Source organism: Marmota flaviventris, chromosome 17 (genome assembly GCF_047511675.1).
Source record: "Marmota flaviventris isolate mMarFla1 chromosome 17, mMarFla1.hap1, whole genome shotgun sequence".
Taxonomy (NCBI): domain Eukaryota; kingdom Metazoa; phylum Chordata; class Mammalia; order Rodentia; family Sciuridae; genus Marmota; species Marmota flaviventris.
This window is the reverse complement of record NC_092514.1, coordinates 25,268,269-25,291,972: the sequence shown is the minus strand read 5'-3', so window position 1 is coordinate 25,291,972 and position 23,704 is coordinate 25,268,269. Positions and strand designations below refer to the sequence as shown.

The following is a 23,704-nucleotide window of genomic DNA, read 5'->3' as shown; positions in this document are numbered from 1 at the left end:
GCACGAATGCCATTATTGTGGTCCTTTGACCTTCAACCAGAACCATGAGCCAAAGTAAACCTCTTTTAAGTTATCCAGTCTGTGGTAGGCACATTATTAGCCACAGAAAATACACTAAGACATCACATCTTTAATTTTTTTCAAATTATCTTTTATATCATTATTCAATTCAAGTCCTTTTTTTTTCTTCCTCCAATCTACATCCCAAGCCATTTTCTTTTCTTTTCCGCTAGAAGAAATATGGATATTTTTTATTTATAATTGCATACTGGGGATGGTCTTTTGAGGTATGACTCCAGACTTAGAAGCTCTAAAGAAAGAGTTGTCATCCTAGCAACTCAAGAGGCTGAGGCAGGAGGATTCCAAGTTTGAGGCCATCCTTAGCAATTTAGTGAGACCCTGTCTCAAAGGAAAAACTAAACCAAAACAAAAAAGGAAGGGCATTAAAAAAATTTACTTTTTAAAAAGTATTTTTTCTTTTAGTTGTAGATGGACACAATGACTATTTATTTATTTATTTTTATGTGGTGCTGAGGCTCGAACCCAGTGCCTCACACGTGCTAGGTGAGTTAATAGATTTACACTTTTTAAAAGTTGCATTAAGAACACCATCAATGGGGCTGGGGTTGTGGCTCCTTCATACAGCGCTTGCCTAGCATGCATGCGGCACTGGGTTCAATCCTCAGCACCATGTAAACATAAAATACATTGTGTCCACTTAAAATTAAAAAATAAATATTAAAAAAAGACAGATCCTCCCCCCCAAAAAAGAACATCATAAATAACACTAAAACTTTGGGGAGTTATTTTGTGTGTTCTCAGTAGAAATAATACTAAAAATTGGGAGAGTTGTTTGGTGTATATTGAGTTTCAGTTTTGCAAGATGAAAAAGTTCTAGAGATCTATTACCCAATAATGTGAACATAGTTGCACTACTAGATGATGCACTTACAATGGTTTAGAGGGAAATTTTTATATTGTGCCTTTATCACAATTAAAAACATTTTTGAAGGCTTAAGTAAACTGAATAATGTTGAAGGTGAGCTGGGAAAATATTTTTTTTCTTTTTTTTTTTTCTAATTAATTATACAGGACAGTAGAATGCATTTTGACACATTGTACACAAATAGAGCACAACTTCTCATTCCTCTGGCTGCACATGATGCTGAGTCACACAGTAGTGTAATCATACATGTATACAGTGTAATAATGTCCGTCTCATTCTACCATCCTTCCCATCCCCAATGCCCCACCTTTCCCCTCACTCCCCTCTGCACAACCGAAAGTTCCTTCATTCTTCCCCCCACTCTACCCCTGACACACACTATGGACCAGCATCCACTTACTAGAGAAAACATTTGGCTTTTGTTTTTTTGGAATTGGCTTATTTCACTTAGCTTGATACTCTCTAATTCCATCCATTTACCTGCAAATGCCATAATTTCATTCTTCTTTAAGGCTGAGTAATAGGGAAAATATTTTTAAATAATTGACTTTCCTTAAAATCCCATTCTTTTTTTAAAAAAAGTATTTTTCTTTTAGTTGTAGATGGAAACAATGAACTTATTTTATTTACTTATTTTTATGTGGTGCTGAGGATCAAACCCAGTGCCTCACATGCTCTAGGCAAGAGCCCTATCACTGAGCCACAACCACAGCCTAGGATCCCATTCTTTTTTTTTTTTTTTTTTTTTTTTTTAACATTTTTTAGTTGTAGATAGGCACAATACCTTTATTTAGAATTTTTTTATGTGGTCCTGGGGAACGAACCCGGTGCCTTATGCATGCTAGGCAAATGCTCTACCACTGAGCCACAACCCCGGCCCTAGAATCCCATTCTTTTTCCCTTTACTTTGGTGTTTAAAGCTTTTTTTTTTTTTTTTTAAAAGGCCTTTGATGATTTCTTCTTTTTTTTTTTCTTTTTAAAGATAGAGACAAAGAGAGTCAGAATTTTTTCGGCGGACACAACATCCTTGTTTGTATGTGGTGCTGAGGATCAAACCCGGGCTGCACGCATGCCAGGCCAGCGCCCTACCCACATCCCCAGCCCGGTGTTTAAAGCTTTTATGCCAACAAATGCCTCTTCAAAACCTAACCTCTCCAACATAACTCCTTCCCTTGTGCCATTAGGAGGATATACCTTTTCTTTTTGTTTGTTTGTTTTGTTTTTTTCCTTTGAGACAGGGTCTACCTAAATTGTTAAGGATGTCCTCAAATTTGGATCCTCCTGCCTCAGCCTCCTGAGTAGCTAGGATTATAGGCATGTGCCGCTACACCCCGCTGTTCTACATTTTCTGAAATACATCCTCTATTTTCTAGGAAACCTATGTGGAGGCCAACTTTGTATGTCAAAGATGTCATTATATTACCTTTACATTGCAGGATGGTTTAACTGGATCTAAAATTCTAGGCAAACTTTGTTTTCTCTCAAAAACAAGCAGGCACCGTAATCAAAGGCATTTCTGTATATCAGTGACAAATCCTCTGAAAGGAAAATGGGAAAACTACCCCATTTACAATAGCCTCAAAAAAAAAAAAAAAAAAAAAAAAAAAAAATAGAATACTTGGGAAGCAACTTAACAAAAGAGGTCTATACAATGAAAACTGCAGAACCCTAAAGAAAGAAATCAAAGAAGACCTTAGAAGATGGAAAGATCTACCTTGCTCTTGGATAGGCAGAATTAATATTATCAAAATGACCATACTACCAAAAGCATTATACAGATTTAATAAAAATCGACCAAAATCCCAATAGCATTCCTCATAGAAATAGAAAAAGCAATCATGAAATTCATCTGGAAAAATAAGAGACACAGAATAGCTAAAGCAATCCTTAGCAGGAAGAATGAAGCAGGTGGCATCACTATACCAGACCTTAAACTTTACTACAGAGCAATATTAACAAAAAAAAAGTATGGTATTAGAACCAAAATAGACTGGTAGATCAATGGTACAGAATAGAGGACACAGAGACTAACCCACATAATTACAGTTATCTCATACTAGACAAGGGTGCCCAAAACATACATAGGAGAAAAGATAGCCTCTTCCCAACAAATGGTGCTGGGGGGCTGGGGATGTGGCTCAAGCGGTAGCACGCTCGCCTGGCATGCGTGCGGCCCAGGTTCGATCCTCAGCACCACATACAAACAAAGATGTTGTGTCTGCCGAAAACTAAAAAATAAATATTAAAAAACTCTCTCTCTCTCTCTTTAAACAAAACAAAACAAAAACAAATGGTGCTGGGAAAACTGGAAATCCATATGCAACAAAATGAAATTAAACCCCTATCTCTTGCCATGCACAAAACTCAACTCAAAGTGGATTAAGGACCTAGGAATTAAACCAGAGACCCAGCATCTAATAGAAGAAAAGGTAGGCCCTAATCTCTACCATGTCAGATTAGGCCCCAACTTCCTTAAAAGACTCCTATAGCACAAAAATTAAAATCTAGAAATCAATAAATGGGATGGATTCAAACTAAAAAGTTTCGGGGCTGGGGATGTGGCTCAAGCCGTAGCATGCTCGCCTGGCATGCGTGTGGCCCGGGTTCGATCCTCAGCACCACATACAAACAAAGATGTTGTGTCCGCCGAGAACTAAAAAAAATAAATATTAAAAAATTCTCTCTCTCTCTTTAAAAAAAAAAAAAAAAAACTAAAAAGTTTCTTCTCAGCAAAAGAAACAATCTGTGAGGTGAAAAGAGAGCCTACATCTTGGGAGCAAATTTTTACCCCTCACACATCAGATAGAGCACTAATCTCTATGGGTATGTTGTTATGCTCGAATTCAGGACCCCCCAAAAGACCACCAGAGACCAAGATCAATGTAAGCAGCAAAGAGGTGTTTATTACGAGAGCTAGCTCGGTCCTCCCTGCACACACACAGCAACTGGTGACGCTGAGAGGCTGTGAGCCCAGGGCTTGCAGCAGTTCTTTGGGGAAGGCAGGGACCCCACATACATCATAGCATCTCTTAGCAAATCATCATACACCTCGGGAAAGTCATAAAAAACTCTAAAACATGATTAGCACATTCACTGGCAGGAACAAATTGGGTAAGGGTGATTGGTTAGTACAAGAGAGGGATTCCTTTGAACTGATTGGTTTAAGCCACGAGGGGAGTACGTCCCAACATGTTATCAATCACCATAAACTACTTGGGGGTCATTTGACATTCCAGGTATTTTCCCTGTCTCATGATGATTAGTGGTTGCTAAGGGGTTGCTATGGGTCCTCACCTAGCCTGACTGAGTCAGGGACATCTGGCTCCGCAGATCTCTCCCGTTGTTTATAGATAAACAACTCATCAGGGTGGGTATGTGCCTAGGAGTGCTCTGTGGGTCTTTCCAAGGACAAGGGTCACACCCCCTTCCTTAGGACAGGCTTTGCTCTGAGGTAGATGCTGGTTTCTCATATAAAGAACTCAAAAAGCTAAACACCAAAAAAAGAAATAACCCAATCAATAAATGGGCCAAGGAGCGGAACAGATACTTCTCAGAAGTGGATATACAATCAATCAACAAATATATGGGAAAACGTTCATCATCTCTAGCAATTAGAGAAATGCAAATCAAAACTACTCTAAGATTTCATCTCACTCCTGTCAGAATGGCAGCTACTATGAAGACAAACAACAATAAGTGTTGGCGAGGATGTGGGTAAAAAGGTACACTCATAAATTGCTGGTGGAACTGCAAATTGGTGCAATCAATGTGGAAAACTGGGAATTGAACCACCATTTGACCCATCTGTCCCTCTCCTCAGTCTATACCCAAAAGACTTAAAAACAGCATACTAGAGGGACACAGCCACATCAATGTTTATAGCAGCACAAGTCACAATAGCTAAACTGTGGAACCAACCTAGATGCCCTTCAGTAGATGAAAGGATTAAAAATTGTGACATATATACACAATGGACTGTTACTCAGCAATAAAAGAGAATAAAATCATGGCATTTGCAAGTAAATGGAGTTGGAGAAGATATTGCTAAGTAAGCCAATCCCCCCCAAAACAAATGCTGAATGTTTTCTCTGATATAAGGAGTCTGATTCATAGTGGGGTAGGGAGGGGGAGCATGGGAGGGGAAGGGAAGGCAGGGGGTTAGAAATGATGATGGAATGTGATGAACATCATTATCCAAAGTACATGTATGAAGACACAAATTGGTATGAATATATTTTATATACAACCAGAGATATGAAAAAATGTGCTTTATATGTGTAATATGGATTGTAATGGATTCTGCTGTTATATATTTAAAAAATCAATTAAAAAAAACAATCAGGCATTTCTCTATTCAGTCTTCTAGGATTCGATATTACTGACGGGAAATTTGTACTTATTCTGACTCTTGTTTATTTTTTTATTTGTTATTTTTTTTTTAGTTGTTGATGGACCTTTATTTTATTTATTTATATGTGGTGCTGAGAATTGAACCCAGTGCCTCACATGTGCTAGGCAAGCGCTGTACCACTGAGCCAAAATCCTAACCCCTCTTGTTTCTTTAGAAATGATATTTTTTTCTCTTTAGAAACTTTGCAGATCTTTTCCTCATTCATGACATTCTGAAATTTCATGAAGAAGTGTCTAGGTATGGACAATTTCCCATTCATTATCTTGAGGTATCTTGAGCACTGAAAGGAAAGTGAGGAACCAGGAGGAGAGAGAGAGAGAGAGAGAGAGAGAGAGAGAGAGAGAGAGAGAGAGAGAGAGAGATATGAATGACAGAGACCAGGCAGAGATACACACCAGAGTTTATTTGCCAGAGCTGACAAATGAAGGCTATCTCTCCATAGGTGGAGAAAGGCAAAACAGGCTTGGGGTTGGGACTTTTTGGGGGCAGGCTGGGGGGGGATTAGAGCCTAGGGGTCATAATGCGGGTAGTTAAGGGTGGGGTTGGTACAAGGGAGTGGTGAGCCTTTCTCAGAACTGCCCTTGGGCAGGAAAAGGAAATTTTTCTTAAAAAGGAGGCTGTCACTTAAGATGGCCATCCAGATGCTAAGCAAGGACCTTACAAGCACAAACTAAACTCATTCAGAATGAAGATATGTCTTTCAGTTCTGGAAATTATCTCATATTTTTCCCCAAGATATATTGCTTCCCTCTATTTTATTCATTCTCATGATCTGGGATTCCTAATAACCACACGGACTTCTACATTAGTCCTCTCTGTTATTTTTTTCTCCATGATCTCCATCTTTTCACATTTTTGCCCTATGTTTTTAGAGTTTTTAAATCCTTCTATTGGACATTTTATTTTTGCAACCACATTTTTAGTCTCTGAGAAATATTTCTTGTTCTCTGAGTGTTCCTTTTTATTATAGCATCCAATTCTTATTTTATGAATGTTTTGTCTTCTTGTATTTCTTTATATTATGTAGTTCTCTGCACACACTGAATTATCTCTTTCCTGCAGTGACATATTTTTGTTTTTTAATCTTGTTCTTTCTTTTGCAAGCTGATGGCCTTCCTCATTTATATAGTGATTATTGGTAATGATGAGGTTCAGAACACAGAAAATGCTACTCCAAGCTAAGTCACCTTGGCCTATGAGTATTTTAGACTGAAGGAATTTGAGAAAACCATAGGAGCAAGAAGATGTCCTTGACCTTCTCTGTCCTTCTCTGTCTGAACCAGGTCTGCCCTTTTCCTGAAACAGATATTAAGACCCTCAGGTGAGAGATGCCCCTCCTATACCCCAAGAAAGGAAGGTCTTTCCATTATATTAAGTGAAATAAGTCAAACTTAGAAGGTCAAGGGTTGTGTTTTCTCTAATTTGGGGAAGCAAAAGAGGAAAAAGGAGAAGAAAGGTGGGGAGGGGATCTCATGAAAATCAAAGGAAGGGCTGGGGTTGTGGCTCAGCGGTAGAGCGCTTGCCTGGTGCGTGCGAGGCCCTGGGTTCGATCCTCAGCACCACATAAAAATAAATAAAGGCATTGTGTACAACTAAAAGAAATGTTTTTAAAAAAATCAAAAGGAGATGAGTAGAGGAAAGGGACCAAGGGAGAGGAAGGGAGGGGTGAGAGGGAGGGAGGAAGGGAGGGGTGAGAGGGAGGGAGGAAGGGAGGGAGGGGTGAGAGGAAGGGAGGGAGGGGTGAGAGGAAGGGAGGGAGGGAGGGAGGGGTGAGAGGAAGGGAGGGAGGGGTGAGAGGAAGGGAGGGAGGGAGGGGGAAGAGTTGGAGAGTGATATTGGCTAAATTTATGTTATGTTGCATGCATGAACGAATATATAACAACAAATCGCAAATCCCATCATTATGTTCAATATAATATATGAATAAAATAATGTGGAGGAAAAAGAAAAAAGACAGGAATAAATATTAAGATAAACATTAAAAATAAATAAACATTAAAAATTTCTCTTTAAAAAAAAAAACAAAAACCTCAGAAGTCCAACTTCCAAGGGTTAAAACTCAGGGATAGAGTGCTTATTAGCATACACAAGGACCTGGGTTCAATCCCTAGCTGAGGCAGGAAGATCCCTTAAGCCTAGGAATTTGAGGCCAGCCTGGGCAACATAGTGAGACCCTATTTCAAAAAAAAAAAAAAAAAAGGGAAAATACCTTTATATTCCATCATCTCTTTCCTTTTCCTTCCTTCTTTCCATCTTTTTTTTTTTTTTTTTTGTAGAGGGAATGAAACCCAGGATGTTTTTACAACAGATCTAGCCCTTTTTACTTTTTGAGACAGGGTCTTATTTTTATGTGGTGCTGAGGATTGAACCCAGTGCCTCACATAATGCTAGGTGAGCACTCTACCAAGTTTAATTAAAGGACAGCAGAAAAGACTTCTCCCGGAGGAAAAAGGGGACCAAGAGGTGGAATCCGTGGAAGTGCGGTTGTCTCCCCTTTTTTATAGTTTTGGTGATGGAATGTAAGGGGGAAGGGTTGGGACACAGGTGGGCCAAACAAGTAATCTGGGCAGGAAGGACTTCATTAGCACTTCTTTGGGATGGGCTATCTCCAAATCTGTTGGGGGCTGTTTCCTGGGTTCCATTAACATTTCTTTGGGGTGGACTTTGGCCTAGGGCCTTTCCGGGACTTCATTAACATTCCATGAGTTGTCCGGCAATCATTATCAACCTGGCCTCCATTTTAGATTTCACTCGATATGATATTAGACCCGATTTACCTAACTACACTGACTACCTAATTTTAAATCTGGCTTCACTGGGATCATATGTGCATACCATGGTGCCCAAGTTCCATAATCTCTTTCTTCATTTTATTTCTATGCACCTATATAATTCACCTATATAATTCTAACAGTAGCCTCTAGGCCCAGAATAATGCCAGAGAGAACTTGCATCAAGGGAAGAAAGTCACAAGTTTAAATAAAAGGAAATTTAAATCAATTTCAATGTTATATAGATCCTGAAAATGACTTGACAGGCTTTGGGTTTTTCACCAAAGTCTCTTATGTTTCTTTCTTTTTCTTGCATTAAATGTCCACCACTAGAATCACAAATAAAGCATTCGTCCATTTATTCATTCTGGAAGTATATGAATACACCACCAGTGAAACTCCTCACCATATACAACCATAAGAATGGGATCCAAATTAGAGTAAGTTATACTCCACGAATGTATAATATGTCAAAAATATACTCTGTTGTCATATATATCTAAAAAGAAAAAATAAAAAAAGAAGTTATGAAATGCTGCCCAATTGCCAGACACTGAATTAGACACTGAGTATAAACAGTGAAGAAGACATAGTGTAAGGGTAAAAGAAATTGAAGTTAAAGCGTAAAAGTTAAAGGGTAAAAGACCGGGTGTTGTAAAGTTTCTAAGCTGCAAGGTCTGAGTTAAATTTCTGTAGCTGTTAAGACAATGCTTGGAACTGCCCAGTAATAAGGGCTCTGTGTGGTCCCACATAGGCATTGTAGGGCCTGGACCAATCAATTTAAATGTAACCCCCTCCTTAGGAATGACCTATCACTCCAGCCTGACCTGTTCCCGCCAATGAATGAACCAATCATGTTTAGGAGTTGTTGTTCAATTTTCCCGCGCCTCATGATGATTTGTTCTGATGTATACAAAGCCCTCCGCCCTCCCCAAAAAGTGTACTTAAGCAATCCTCAGCCCCTGCTCGGGGCTCTGGGCTGCTTTCCCTTCTTGAGTGGGCACGGAGCTCCAGCATGCTGGTTCAATAAATCCCCCCTTCTGCCAATTGCATGAGTGGTCACTTGGTGGTCTCTTTCTCCGACGTTTCGCGGGACCCTTACAATAGATGGTCCTCATCCTCTGGAATTTTCAGTTCAACCAACAAAAAAATGTTTAGCTGGGCACAGAGGCACATGCCTGTAATCCCAGTGACTCAGGAAGGTGAGGCAGAAGGATCACAAGTTTGAGGCCAGCCTCAACAACTTAATGAGGCCTTAAGCAACTTAATCAGACCCTGTCTCAAAATAAAAAATTAAAAAGGATTGAAGATACAGCTCAGTGTTTAAGGGCCCCTGGGTTCAATCCTCAGTGCCAAAAAAGGAACAAATGTTTATTAAGAATCTATTATGTCCAAGGAATTGCTGCTGCTGTAGTTTTGAGAACTGAAGTTACTTACCCACACAGCTAATGCTGATATGAGAGCACATTGATATGACTATTCCACTATCTTCACTGGCATAACTATCTAGGGACCATTGCCCAGAAGATAAACTGAACATTTCAAATTAACTTCATTGTTTTCCAAAAGATCCATCAACCCTTTAATAGAATTTACTATCAATTTGCCCCTAAGATTGAACCTCTTACTTCAAAACCTCCCCTTTGTTATGGTCATCCCAAAATACTATGGCATGATCCTTTCCCACTCCTAACCAACCCCTGCCCCCACCCAGCATTAAAAGACCCTATCCCTTAACCTAGGCTTCGATATCTCAATGAATATCACAGCCTTGCACTTTTTCCAAGGAGGCACAGTCAGACTGTTGAGGGGTCAGCAATGAACTTAGCTTCACCTTATTCAATAGGTGTGATAGTGACAGTGCAGGAGTCAACATTTGACAAGGTAGTGGGGATATGGTAGTGAATAATGTCCTTGCAGAGTCTGCATTCCAGAGACAGACAATAAGCAGATAAACCAGGAGATAAGTACTTTAATAATATTTTACAATGTAGCTGGGGAAATAGACAATACCCAAGTCGCCAAACGTATCATTACAAATCGCAATAACTAAGAAAGCAATAAAGGACACCAGAATAGAGACTGAGGGGAGTTGGAAGTCTCAATTTAATTTTATTGTTTATCTATTTATTCTTTGTGGTATTGGGAATTGAACCCATTGGGGATTGCTTTACCACTGAGTTACATCTCCAGGTCTTTTTACTTTTTATTTTGAGATAAAAGTCTCGCTACATTGCTGTGGCTAGCCTTCAGGAAGTGGCTTTTCATCCTCCTGCCTCAGCCTCCCTAGTAGCTTGTATTTCAAGTACCAGTATCACCACACAGGGCACAGTGATCTCAATTTTATAGATGATCCTCCGAAGTGCCTTAAGCTGAGGATGGATGTGGTCTGAGTGTTCCTAGTATTGGAATTACATGTATTGAGACCCTGAAGCACACACAAGCCCTTTAGCAGGTTCTGGAACAAAGAGGAAGTCTTCAAGACAGGAGTGAGTGAGGAAAAAGCCAGGACTGACCCTGGCAGATTTCCTATTCTTACCTCACTCAGAGGCTCAGCTTCACTATAGTGTTTATTTGTTTGTTTGTTTATTCATTCATGCAGTGCTGGGGATTAAACCCAGGGCCTCCAGTGCTCTACCCCAGAGCTACACCCCTGTCCTCTAATTGCTCTTGCAACAGAATTTTTTCTAATACGTTTCACTGCAAATATGCAGAAGTGAACATTACAGACTAAAGTGAACATTACAACTTTAAGAACCTTGTTGTTTGCATAACTGTTTTTGGCAAAAACGGCCCAGTTTTACCAAAGTCGTGTAGGGGGCTCCTGAAGCTTTGCCTTGAGCTCCATAAGCCCCCATGTCTCCAGAGAAGCAAGCTATGGGAACATATTAAGGATGCACCATTTCTCTGTCTTGCATTCTCTAGCTGCAGGACGTTGAAGTTTAAATCTACTACCAACTGCTTTGCTGAAAGAAGTGAAAATATGACCCAAGTTAATGGATGTTCACAGGCTCTTTTCTAATTACTTCCTGGAGAAAAATGTCTTTAGGTGCCGCTGATAAATTAAAATGTGTCCAAACTGGTGAGGAGGATGGTGCATTGGCCCTCACCTAACAGGCTGAGGGAATAACAATCCCAGACATTCACTGGCTAGTGCTGGGTTCTTGGTCGGGAGCCCGCTGGGCAGGACTGTCTTGTAAGAGTTCCAGGGGGGCCCCCGGCCCCATCATAATGCACACAGGCCTGGGTGGGGTTCCTGGCTATTTCTGCTTTCGCTCCCTCTCATAGGCCTCTGCCTCAAGTGTCATCAGATGCACAGTCCCATTGCGGTCGCCCTCGCACGCACACAAACCTCCACCCGCGTGTACACGCCCTGGTGCTGCGTGCCTCTGGCCCGGTGCTGTACTCCGTGCGCTGAAATCGCTGGGGCGCACACTTGCTGGGCGCACACTTGCTGCGTGCACGGTGCTCAGCTGGGAGGCTCGGAGTTTAATCACACACAAACAGTGTCCGGCTTCCTGTCCTCATCACACCCCTCCCTCCCCGTTTCCCTTGCCCCTCCCTCTCCCCGGCCCGATCAGCCCGCCCGCTCCCCCTCCCTGATCCCTCGGGTCCCGGGATGGGGGGGCGGTGAGGCAGGCACAGCCCCCCGCCCCCATGGCCGCCCGTCGGAGCCAGAGGCGGAGGGGGCGCCAGGGGGAGCCGGGCACCGCCCTGCTGGCCCCGTTTGTGCTGGGCCTGGGCCTGGCGCTGGCTTGCCTTGGCCTCCTGCTGGCCGTGGTCAGCCTGGGGAGCCGGGCATCGCTGTCTGCCCAGGTGAGGCCTGGCAGCACACTCCTTCCCTGGGCACATTAGGAGCAGAGACTGCAGAAGAACCTATGGGGGTCGGGTGGGCAGAGGGCCAGGGGACCTGAGGATGGGTGGAGGGCGAGATGTCAGGTGAAGAAGAACAGGGTGACGGCTGCCTCCTTCCCAGCAGGAGCCTTCCCAGGGGGAGCTGTTGGCAGAGGAGGACCAGGAGCTGCTGGTGAGTAGGTGTGGGCACTGTGTGTGGGTGGGCTGCAAGGCAGGGGAAGCATGTCAGAGCTGAGGCTGCAGCTGTGCCAGCTGTGAGTGAGGTGTGTGCCCAGTATGTGTGCATGAAGACTCACATGCATGGGTGTGAGTCTGTGTGTGTGTGTGTGTGTGTGTGTGTGGAGGGGGGTGCAGCAGTATAAGTGGGTATGTCTGTGTGTGAGAGAGGGTGACCACCATGTATAAGAAGTTTGTGCCCCAGTTGCTAACTGAATGCAAGTGTTTATTGGCTGTAGGTGAAGTGAGGTTATGAGATATACCATTTTGCCATGGGACATGGATGCTGTTATGTGCAGTGTGTACTGCCTAGGCACACTGACTGAGTGTGGGCATTTGTGTAGCATATCACTGGAGTGCAGGGGCTGTGCTGTGGAGGGGATGTGAGGGCAGGAAGGTGTGGCTGGTCTCCGGAAAGGGCCTGACCCCACGCTTAATCAGTCCCTAAGACTTCTGTGTCCATTGCTGGCTGGTTGCTCTTCTGACAGGCTCTGATCATCTTTGCTTATATCTTTGGGAGGTCCTAGTTGATCCCTGCCCTTAATTCTCCTAGGAACTGAACCCCCAGACTGAGGAAAGCCAGGGTGTTGTGCCTTTCCTGAAACAACTAGTCCGGCCTCGCAGAAATGGTGAGCATCCCTCTAAGAATGACAAGAGTGGCCAGTTTAAGGTGGCTTCTGAATTCATTATTAATTTTGTTCATGTAACAGCCCTGTGAAGTGGGCAGAGCAGAAATCATTATCCTTCAAGAGAAACTGAGGCACAAAGAGTGAAGGGGGATGTTCTGAGTCACACAGCTGAACAGTTGAGGCTCAAACTTAGGAATTATAACCTTTGCTCTGAGGCTCCTTTTGTCACATAGACCTGCTTTTCATTAACTCTACCCCAGATATGAAGAGGGGATAGTCAGGAGTTAGGAGGATCCCTGGAGTCATGATGAGGACCAGGTGGGAGAGTCAGAGGCCTGGGACCCAGTTAGCAAAGACACTTATGAATGGGATGTCCACATGACCATGGATCCAGGTTCCCATGGGTTACACCTGTTATCTCAATGTTATTTCCCCTGCTGCACTATAAGAGATAGAACCCAGGGCCTTGCGTATGTTAGGCGAATACTCTACTACAGAGCTACACCTCCAGCCATTGTGATTATTAATAGCACCCCCTTTTGCTCTCAGAAGCAACCTGATTTGGATGATAATTATATAATCACTCTATTTATGGAAGAAGATGAGGCCTGAGGTTCTGAGGACAGGAGACTAGACAAGACCAAGGACGCCAGGGTCCTGAGAGGAGAGCAGGGCTGCTAAGCGGCTCCTGGGCCTCCAGAGGGATCTACTCTGCTCATCTGTCTTTCCTTGATTCTCAGCACCTAAAGGCCGGAAAGCACGGACTCGAAAAGCGATTGCAGCCCACTATGAAGGTGGGTGATGGGTGAGTCATACCTGGAAGGAAGGGTGACAGAGGGGCAGGGCAGGTCTCAGTAACCCCTTCTGTGTCTTACAGTTCACCCACAGCCGGGACAGGATGGAGCACAGGCAGGTGAGACCCCATCCCCATCTCTGAGATCTCCTCTTTCATCCTATGGCACTAGCCTCCTGGGAAAGGGATCCCTCAGATCCTTTGTTTTCTCAACTCCTGCCCGTCCTTCAGCCTAAGAATCTGAGGAGCCGGTTCATCAAAGTTCTCAGGGTTTGGTTCTCTTTATGACCCATGCCTGGGAACCTGGGAAGACCCTTGCCCTCTTCATCCAGGCTGGCTTTTCTACCTCCTCAGTGGCCCCAGCTTTCTCTATCAGTCCTCAGATTTCAAATACCTGGGATTCATTTGTCCCCCAATCCCCTGTATCCCAGGGGTTTGCATGCCCTGATCATTGTTCCTCCAAATGTTTCTATTCTCTGCTCTTTTTTCCCATTCCTTCCCCACCTTCCACCTCAGCACTACAACCTCAGAACCTCAAACCCACTTCTGGCCCCTTCTCCCTTCCTCACCCTCCCATCCCTCCATTCTGCCTCATTTACCCTTCCAAGCTAAGTCCCCTGAAACTTCCATTTCATTATTCCATCACTTCTCTGCTTGGCTTCTGGCCTGCCTCTTAATGGCCCGGTCTCAACCTTATTTCTGAGCACTCCCTATGCATTCGCCATGCTTGTAGTGAGCAGATATGTCTGCATTCCAGTGTACCCTCTTCTGGACTTTGCACATGCTGTTCTCTCACCTGAAATGTCCCTCCATTGGGAAGGCCAGGAGTCAAAATATGAGGACAGGTCCAGTCCTGGATGTTTGCAGCAGAGATGGAGAGAAGTAGTTGGATTCAGCATGTGGTTTGAAGATACAAGGAGGGATTGTTTGTAGGTCTGACACAAAGAATAAGAGAAACTGAGGAACCACGAATGATAAATATATTTTAAAATATATTTGTGGTTCTGGGAATGGAACCCAGGGCCTCATGCATGCTAGGCAAAGCCACTACCTCTAATCTACATTCCCAGTTCTGCAATGGTTATTTTTGAGGGATGGGCGTGGGGTAGAGAGGAGAAAGGTTTTTATGTTCTCTTATCCCTCCATACTAATGAATCCATAACCATGACCAAATGTTATTTTCACAATCAAAAAAAAATTTCCCAGGTACTAGGGATTGAATATAGGGATGCTCTATTATTAAACTACACCCCCAGCCCTTTTATATTTTTTTTAAATTTTGAGACACAGTCTTGCTTAGTTGCCCAAGTGGTCCTTGAATTCGCAATCTTCCTGTCTCGGCCTCCCAGATAGCTGAGATTACAAGTGTGCACCACTGTACTCAACTTTTGATTTCTCGATTTGTAATTTGGATATCTCTGGAAATGAAAAAGCCACTTGTAAGACAGGGTTTACAAGAAATAAGTTACCAGGGATGAAGTAAGTTGGAATGTGTACATTCTGTCTGATCTTCATAATAGCTCTCAAAGGATGTTCTGGTAACCTCTGTTTAATAATTAACTGAGATGCTTAATAATAAACAAGTGGATAGGCAATACTAAAGGGAATTTCACAAATAGATGGCTGGACATAGTAGACTAGCTCAGGCTAGGTGAGGAACTATAAAGACAGAAGTATGTGGCTTGAAGATACAAGGAGGGATTGTTTGTGGGTCTCATGGGAGTTGAGTATATACCCACCATCCCAGTGATTCAAGAGGCTGAGACAGGAGGATTGTAAAGTTGAGGTTAGTCTCAGCAATTTAGTGAGACCCTGCTTCAAAATAAAAAGTCAAAAGGGCTTTGTAACTCAGTGGTAAAGTGCCCCTGGATTTAAAAAAAAAAAAGGTAATGACCATAAGCTACAGAACTGAATAAGACACCCAGGGAAAGAAAGAAGCCCTAAGGCCCCAGGCCATCTGGACATAGGGCGAAGGAGGGAAGCTGGGCTGAGATTGAGAAGCAGACATAGAGGAAGAAACTCAGGGAGGGTGGTGTCCTGTAATCTAAGAGAAGACTCTGATTTAAGAAGGAGGATGTGGCCGGCTGTACAGAAGCAGCTGATGCATCACATGAGATGAGAACAGAGAAATGACTGCTGGGTTTGGTAACATTAAAGACGACTGGTGACCTTGATGACTGGTGACCTTGATGACGGAGGTTTTGGTGGTGGAGTTAGAATAGAGGCCCCTATGGGTTGAGTCAAGAAAATAAAAAAATAAAAAAAATTGAGATAGTGGCAATCCTTTTTAGAAGTTTCTCTAGGACAAAGAGCAGAGAAATGAACCACTAGATGCAGGGAAGTGTGCATCAGAAAAATTTAGTCATTTTAAGCAATACTGTATTCCTCTTAGTTTTATTGAGTGCGTTTTGGACTATGACTAGCTCTCATTTATTTGATTCTGTCTGATCTTCATAATAGCCCTAAAAGAAGGATGTTCTGGTAACCTCTATTTAAAGATGGAGATTATACAGCTTGTCCAAGGTCACAATGATATTAGGAAGAAGCAGGCTGTGAAGCCAGCTAGAGTGTGCTCATGTGCTGGACATGGTCCACATGAGAGGTATACTTGCTGGGGTGAGGGTTGGGGATCCTGCAGGGGCAATGTCCAAGAGACATTGGGAGGGTATGCTTTCCATCAGGAAGAGAGGACACATCTTCCACCATCACAAGGGGGTCTAAGGAATCTGAGAGAACAGGTAGGTTTATAGATTTTGTTGGTGTGGGGGGTGAGAGAGCCCTTGTCTGAGGACTTCTAGGTCCTTCAGAGAACTAGGGAGATAGGGACAGGGGGTTTGAGGAGAGACGGTACCAAATCATTGTCTTTGGGAAAACGAAAGCCTGCTTGGTGGGGGCAAGTGGGTGGCCAGGCAGCACAGAATATCCATTTGAAGTTTTTGTGTGACCATAGTTTCAAACACACTCTGCCCTTTGGTTACAACCAGCCTTTGCTCAAGCTGGTTCCATAGTTGGGATTCCTTCCCTCCTTTTCTCCCCTCCCTCTTCTTCATGGCCCGGCCAGCCCTCCACCTCTCAGTATAGTTCACTTATTTTGGCAGTTACCCAAGACATCCATTCATTCATTGACTGAACACACACGCACTAAGAACCTGCTATTTGCTAGGGACCAGCCTAGGTGACCCTAGCAAATCACACCCACACCTGTGCTCAAGAAGTCACTGTCTAGGACAGGAGACAGCATATAAATATGTAATTACAGTGCCATGTGACAAGGACAACACTCAGAGTAGACAAAGATCCATGGCAGGATAGAGGAAGACAAAACAACTTCAGAGTGGAACCAGGGACTCCTTCCCTATGACAGTGAGGCATCACTGGGCTTTGAAACCTGAGTGTAAGGTGGCCAAGGATCAGGGTGTGGCAGGCAAAGGAATCACCATGTGAAAGCCTGGAGTTTGCCAAGGGTCTGATAGGCTGGGGGCTGTAAGAAGTTCAGTGTGGCTGAAGCAGAAAGTGCTAGAGAACAGGGTGGGTTATGAGGCTGCGGAAGACGAAGCCAGGTCACAAAGGAGTTTGGAAGTCATTCTCAGGTAGGCCATTGAAAGTAATGTGAAGTGGGAGGGTGCAAGAAGGCGGGAGAGTTGTGCTGTGACCAGCTAAGGCCTCAGGTCCATGAGGGGATGGCAGATTCACTCAATTGTCCACTTAATACAAGAAAATGGAAGCTGAACAGCCAAAGGAAACCTTCCCCAACACGGAAACTAATGGTGAATTTGTGTGAAGCAGTATTCTGGAAAGTTTTTCTAAGAATAGTGAAGAACTGAAGGGTCCTGCATCTTTTTTTTTTTTTTTTTTTTTTATGTGCTTCTGTATAAAAACCCAACATTCCTCTGTTTCATAGGTGTTCTACATTTGAGGCGTAGTGAATCTTTCCTGTTCACCAGGTGTAATGTTTTAGTTTCTTACCAACAGGGCTGGTGGGGGGAGGGCATACAAAACTAACACTGAAATTTTGAAACAGCACAGAGTGAGTGAATTTTATTTTTTGTTCATTGTTGGTGGTTAAAAAAAAATACCCTCCATGTTTAAAAAAAGAAAGAAAGGTAATATGAAGGGGCTGTGGTTGTGGCTCAGTGGCAGAGCACTTGCCTTAGCATGTATGAGGCACTAGGTTTGATCCTCAGTACCACATATAAATAAATAAAAAATAAAGGTACATCAATAACTAAAAAATATTTTAAAAAGAAAGAAAGGTAATGTGAAGCCAGGCACCATGGAGCATGCCTGTATTCCCCAGAGGCCAACCTCAACAACTTAATGAATCCCTGCCTCAAAACAAAATCTTTAGAAAGGGCTGTGGCTGTGGCTCAGTGGTCGGTGGAGTGCTCACCTAGCATGTGTTAGGCACTGGGTTTGGTCCTTAGCATCACATAAAAGATAAATAAATAAAATAGAGGTATTGTGTCTATCTACAACTAAAAGAAAAGAAAGAAAAAGAAAGGGCCAAGGATGTAGTTCAGTCCTAGAGCACTTGATTTATGGGCAGCCCTGGGTTTTATCACCCCAGTATTGCAGAAAAAAAAAAAAAAGATAATCATCCTTGCTCTCATGGGGTAGTCAGATTCCAAACAAACACATGAATGAATGATGAATAAATGAGATATGTTCGCTTGTTGATGACTGCTAGGAAAGAAAGAGAAGAGGGAAGAGATTAATGGAGGCAGGGATGGGGCTTTTTTTTTTTTTTTTTGATACTGGCCATTTACCACTGAGCTACATCACCAGCCCTTTTTATTTTTCTCTTGAGACAGGGTCTTACTAAATTGCTTAGGGCCTTGTGAAGTTGCTGAGGTTGGCCTTGAATATGTGATCCTCCTGCCTCAGCCTTCCAATTTGCTGGGGTTAAGCAACCAGTAATCGACTTTCTATCTCTCTAGATTCGTCTGTTATGGACACTTCCTATAAATGGGATCATAAAATATGTGGTCCTTTTGGGACTGGCTTCTTTCACTTAGCATAATGTTTTCAATGTTCAGCCACATGATAGCATACACCAATACTTTATTCCTTTTATGGTTGAATAATATTCCATTGTATGAATAAACCACATTTTATTCATACAGGTTATGAACATTGGGATGTCATTTTTTTCTTTTTAATTATAATGATTCAAGTAATGTATGTACACATATTCAACATAAAAGAGGCAAACAATATAGACACAGGTGAAGAAAATGCAAAAGCCCTCATTTTTCCTTAAATCCTACTCTGCTCCCCAGAAACAATCGGGTGACAATTTTGTCCTGAATCTTCCTGGTCATATATGTTAGATTTCTTCACACAATGTCCAATTTTACTTTGGGCTGCATAGGTCATGGCTCCTCCCATACCTTGGGCAGTTGATCTCTCTTCTGGATTAAGGTGGGCCCCAAATGTTTATTAGCTTAATGGATCCTTGGGGAATGTGTGGGAGTCCTGTAAAGGGACTTTTCCTTATCTTTGAACATCCATGTTCAGGTGTGGATGGGACGGTGAGTGGCTGGGAGGAAGCCAAAATCAACAGCTCCAACCCTCTGCGCTATGACCGTCAGATTGGGGAATTTAGAGTCACCAGGGCTGGGCTCTACTACCTATACTGTCAGGTAAGACCCACCTGGCTACATGGGTAAAGGAGAAACTGAGGGGAGAAGGGCTTGGTTTGCGGGGAAACAAAGAGGTCAAGATCAAGGCTGGGAAGGGAGAGTTTGGGGTTTTGGAAAAATGGGATACTTGGGTCTCTAAGGATATTTGAAACTGAGGCGAGGGCAAGCAGAGGCCTAGACTCTGCCTGCCCTCTCCCACCGCAGGTGCACTTTGATGAGGGGAAGGCTGTCTACCTGAAGCTGGACTTGCTGGTGGATGACGTGCTGGCCCTGCGCTGCCTAGAGGAGTTCTCTGCCACAGCAACGAGTTCCCTTGGGCCCCAGCTTCATCTCTGCCAGGTGTCTGGGCTATTGCCCCTGCGGTCAGGATCTTCCCTGCGGATCCGCACCCTCCCCTGGGCCCATCTCAAGGCTGCTCCCTTCCTCACCTACTTTGGACTCTTCCAGGTTCACTGAGGGGCCCTGCAAATTTTCCAGCCGCCAGCTCCCCATGCAGCTCTCTCAGTGCCTAGTCTCTTCTGCCCCACCTAAGCTCCAGACCTGCCTTTCCCTCCATAGGCTGCCAGTGCTTATTCACTTTATCCCTCATAAACATTCCCATTCCTCTCTTACAACGCCCCTCCCTGCTCTTCACCTCACTAGCTCCCAAAGCCCTTATCTTTTCACACTCCCATTCCCATTCATCCCTTGATTCCCCCCTAGCCACAGCCCCCCCAGGACACTGTGTTTTCTGGCAAGGATGGGCAAGGAGGGGTCCAGAAGACCCTGCTTTCAGGCACTAAGAGAGGCTGGACCTGGTGGCAGGAAGCAAAAAAACCTGGGATTAGGCCAGGAGTTCCCAAATGTGAGGGGTAAGAGCCCAAGACAAGCTCCTCCCTTGATAATTCCCTGTGGATTTTGAAAACAGATATTATTTTTATTATTATTGTAACAAAATATTGATAAGTGGATATTAAAGAGAACAAGTCATGGTCTCTCTCTTTACTGGGACCCACGGTAGTGGAGAGTCATGGGGAGGGAGTCTGAGCACTGGGGAGCAGGGACCTGCATTCCTCCAGCCCACAGTTGTCAGAAGAAAGCAGAAATGTGCACTGCTCAAGAAAAAAACCTGTCCTCCGCTCAGGTATTGCAGAAGCAGCCTCATTTCCCTAGGAGGCGGACTTCCTCCTGCGGGGGAATCCCTGGCAGGGAGGAGCAGGGGCCCTTCCTCTTGGCGGCCTTAGGACATACAGCAGGTGCTGGCACATGCCCTGGCTGGGAGATGGGGTGGGAGCTGGCTTGGAGGGGTCTCTGAATCCATAGATGGGATGCCGGGGACCAGGCACAAGAAAACATGGGCTCCTGGGGTCCTGGGGAGGAGTTCTGCAGTGGCTGGGGGGCTTAGGGCCGCTTCTTTGTCTCTATCCAGAGCCTTATGTAAGAGCTTTTCTTGGGAAACAGGAAGTCCTGCTTGCCAAGTTCAGCACAGGGAGTAGTGCAGGCCTTATTCCAACACACCCGGCCCGGCCTTAACCCCAGCACCCAGCCAGTTTCTTATTCCTGGTTCTCTTCTCCAGCGACTCCCACCTCCTTTTCTCACCTTCAATTGCCCCTAGAAAACTTCCCCAGTGGTCTCTCGCATGCCTGAGCCAGAGGGTCTTCTGTCCTCATCCCCTGGTCCTCAACACTGCCCAGCTTGTCCCCCATCCTGAGCCTGGCACCATGCCCCATGGCCAGCCAGCCTTCCCTCCCCCAACACTGGGGCCGCCCCTGGGTTCCTGAGCTCTGGCCGCTCCTCCTGGGTGTCACTGGCAGCCCCGTCCTTCCTAGAGAGACTGGCACCAAATTCTCCTGAGGCTGGGGGGCGGGTCTCAAGGAGACACTAGCCCTACAGAGGGGTGCCAGGAGCACCTAGATTACCCCTAGCTTGCTTTCCTCCTCCCTCCTTTTTATTCTCAAGTTCCTTTTTATTTCTCCCTTGCGTAACACCCTCTTCCCTTCTGCACCACTGCCTGTACCCCCACCCTCCCTGCCACCTCCTTGCCCCTCCATTCCTAAAGACACAGCTGTTAGCAGGGTCCTGGGCTCATGCCAGCCTCGTCTCCTTTCTTGCTAGCCCCCAAAGGGCCCTCGGGCGACATGGGGGGCCCAGTCCGAGAGCCGGCACTCTCGGTTTCACTCTGGTTGAGTTGGGGGGCAGCTCTGGGGGCTGTGGCTTGTGCCATTGCTCTGCTGACCCAACAAACAGAGCTGCAAAGCCTAAGGAGGGAGGTGAGCCGGCTACAGAGAAACGGAGGTCCCTCACAGAAGGAAGAAGGGTATCCCTGGCACAGCCTCCGAGAGCAGGTGAGTGAGGGGAAATGAGAGTCCGGGAGAGAAGAATGGGTGTCAGGGGGTCTCTAGGTCTCTGAGCTATGGTCTGCAAAGTTTCAAATAGGTGTAAGAGAGGGTCCCAGGTTTGGAAGTCAAGGGAGCGGCCATTCCAGAAAAAGAAACTGTTAAAGATTAATGCTTCTTGTACCTAACAGATCCTGGAGGGCAGCCAGCACCAAGACGCAGGGTGCTGGGGAAAGGTGCATGAGGGATTTGAAGCATTCCTAGTTTGGAGGAGAACTGAGAAGGAAGGCTGTCTGGGGTCGTTGCATCTTAGTCTTACCTTGACCCTCTTTCTATAAGCAGAGCCCTGAAGCCCTGGAAGCCTGGGCGAGTGGGGAGAGATCTCGGAGAAGGAGAGCAGTGCTTACCCAGAAGCGGAAGAGTGAGCCCTGGGCACAGCAGGGGTGGGAGGTGATCTTGTAATGTGGGGATCAGATTTTTATATATATATATATTTAACCTGAGCTAAATGAGGGTGGAGGGCAGACATCAGGGCACCTGAGGTAGACAATCCAACTGAGATTTCCTCCTTCTCTTCTCAGAGAGGCGTTCAGTTCTGCATCTTGTTCCCATTAACATCACCTCCAAAGGTGAGCATTATTTTAAATAATGACTTTGGGGAGAGGCACAAGCAAGGAATTTTGGTATCTGGGCCCAAGAGAATCTTAGAGGTGAAAAGATGAGAGATGATAAATGTCTAGGGTGTAAAGAAATCCTGACAGCCACACTCCTCACCTCCAGAGGACTCTGATGTGACAGAGGTGATGTGGCAACCAGCCCTTAGGCGTGGGAGAGGCCTGGAGGCCCAAGGATACGTTGTGCGAGTCTGGGACGCTGGAGTTTATCTGCTGTACAGCCAGGTAACTCCAGGCATACCCTGAACTCCACATGGGGGCCTGGAGGCTATCTCTTTACTCTTCTCCCAAAGCCTGTATACCCCATACTGAGGGTTCCTGATCCTTCTGTTCATACCAAACTTGGGAGACCCTTATTCATTTCCTAGCTCCTGTGAGGGCTCCAGAGCTGTCTCAGAATGGTCATACCATCCTGGTTTTCTTCAACATCTTCTCTCTTCCCTGCCAGGTCCTGTTTCATGATGTGACTTTCACCATGGGTCAGGTGGTGTCTCGGGAGGGCCAGGGAAGACAGGAAATTCTATTCCGATGTATATGCAGTATGCCTTCGGACCCTGACCGGGCCTACAATAGCTGCTATAGTGCAGGTGAGAATCATATAAGCAGTGGAAGTCGGATGTGAGCAGAGGACATCGCTGAACTAGACAGTGGAAGCCTGGGTGTAGAGGTAGATTTGAGGAATGAAGGACTGAATGCCTAGGTCCTTAGAGGAAGCATAGAAAAGGTGGAGCTGGAGAAGGCAGGGTGAAACATCAGAGTATGTGGATGGCTGTGCTTCATTGAGCATCTGTTTTCTCCTTTTCTCAGGTGTCTTCCATTTACACCAAGGGGATATTCTCAGTGTCCTAATTCCCCGGGCAAAGGCGAAACTTAGTCTCTCTCCACATGGAACCTTCCTAGGGTTTGTGAAACTATGATTGTTACAAAAGGTGCTTCTGAAATGGGAAGACCAGTGGGGGTACACATTGGAGACAGCCAAGAGCTGGCTAGACAAAAGATGGGGAATGGGCAGAAACAGAAGCCTCTACTTGGGTCTGACTTCATCACTCAGTCCACTCATTCTTCACTCCCAATCCTAGATTTTTACTTAACGGATATTAAAGAGGCAGAATATCTTGCTTTCATCTCCCATCCGCCCCAAATTCTTGTGTGTGTGTGTGTGTGTGTGTGTGTGTGTGTGTGTAGGGGGGTTGGGAGGTGGATGCCAGGCATTGTCCAAACGTGCTGTGGGTCCTCTGGAATGCATCCAGAACAGCACTACCATCTAGCGGCAGTTTGAGGGAATCATTCTGCCTGCTGGCACAAGTCCACTAAACCTCCCTCATCCAGGGAAAATCTCAGTTCCTAATGCCACACCCCTCTTCAGGTACCCTCTGAAGAAACTCTATGAGGAACTTCATTCTCACTTCATCTATTGGGCCCCACATTCCGTCACTATTTCCAGAGATGTA

The 23,704-nt window shown here is 44.7% G+C and overlaps 2 protein-coding genes across 2 annotated transcripts; both read left to right on the top strand.

Moving 5' to 3' along the window:
- The first annotated feature begins 11,673 nt into the window (after positions 1 to 11,673).
- Positions 11,674 to 20,232, top strand: Tnfsf12 (TNF superfamily member 12). The gene is made up of 7 exons (XM_027946922.2): positions 11,674 to 11,944; positions 12,108 to 12,155; positions 12,753 to 12,828; positions 13,569 to 13,622; positions 13,706 to 13,741; positions 19,139 to 19,263; positions 19,468 to 20,232. Exons 1-7 carry the CDS (start codon positions 11,786 to 11,788, stop codon positions 19,717 to 19,719), a joined length of 750 nt encoding a protein of 249 aa, XP_027802723.1. The 5' UTR covers positions 11,674 to 11,785; the 3' UTR covers positions 19,720 to 20,232.
- Positions 20,233 to 20,338: 106 nt separating this feature from the next.
- Positions 20,339 to 23,382, top strand: Tnfsf13 (TNF superfamily member 13). The gene is made up of 6 exons (XM_027946915.3): positions 20,339 to 21,588; positions 21,922 to 22,000; positions 22,161 to 22,208; positions 22,360 to 22,478; positions 22,702 to 22,840; positions 23,061 to 23,382. The coding sequence occupies exons 1-6, from the start codon at positions 21,331 to 21,333 to the stop codon at positions 23,168 to 23,170; spliced, it is 753 nt and encodes a 250-aa protein (XP_027802716.1). The 5' UTR covers positions 20,339 to 21,330; the 3' UTR covers positions 23,171 to 23,382.
- Positions 23,383 to 23,704: the final 322 nt, after the last annotated feature.

Bases quoted from the DNA above. Each gene is read 5' to 3' on its own strand.
- Tnfsf12 (XM_027946922.2), top strand. From the start codon at position 11,786: ATGGCCGCCCGTCGGAGCCAGAGGCGGAGGGGGCGCCAGGGGGAGCCG. The intron at 11,945-12,107 runs GTGAGGCCTGGC...CCTTCCCAGCAG, and splicing joins GGGCATCGCTGTCTGCCCAG to GAGCCTTCCCAGGGGGAGCT. The intron at 12,829-13,568 runs GTGAGCATCCCT...CTTGATTCTCAG, and splicing joins AGTCCGGCCTCGCAGAAATG to CACCTAAAGGCCGGAAAGCA.
- Tnfsf13 (XM_027946915.3), top strand. From the start codon at position 21,331: ATGCCAGCCTCGTCTCCTTTCTTGCTAGCCCCCAAAGGGCCCTCGGGC. The intron at 21,589-21,921 runs GTGAGTGAGGGG...TTCTATAAGCAG, and splicing joins GGCACAGCCTCCGAGAGCAG to AGCCCTGAAGCCCTGGAAGC. The intron at 22,841-23,060 runs GTGAGAATCATA...TCCTTTTCTCAG, and splicing joins CAATAGCTGCTATAGTGCAG to GTGTCTTCCATTTACACCAA.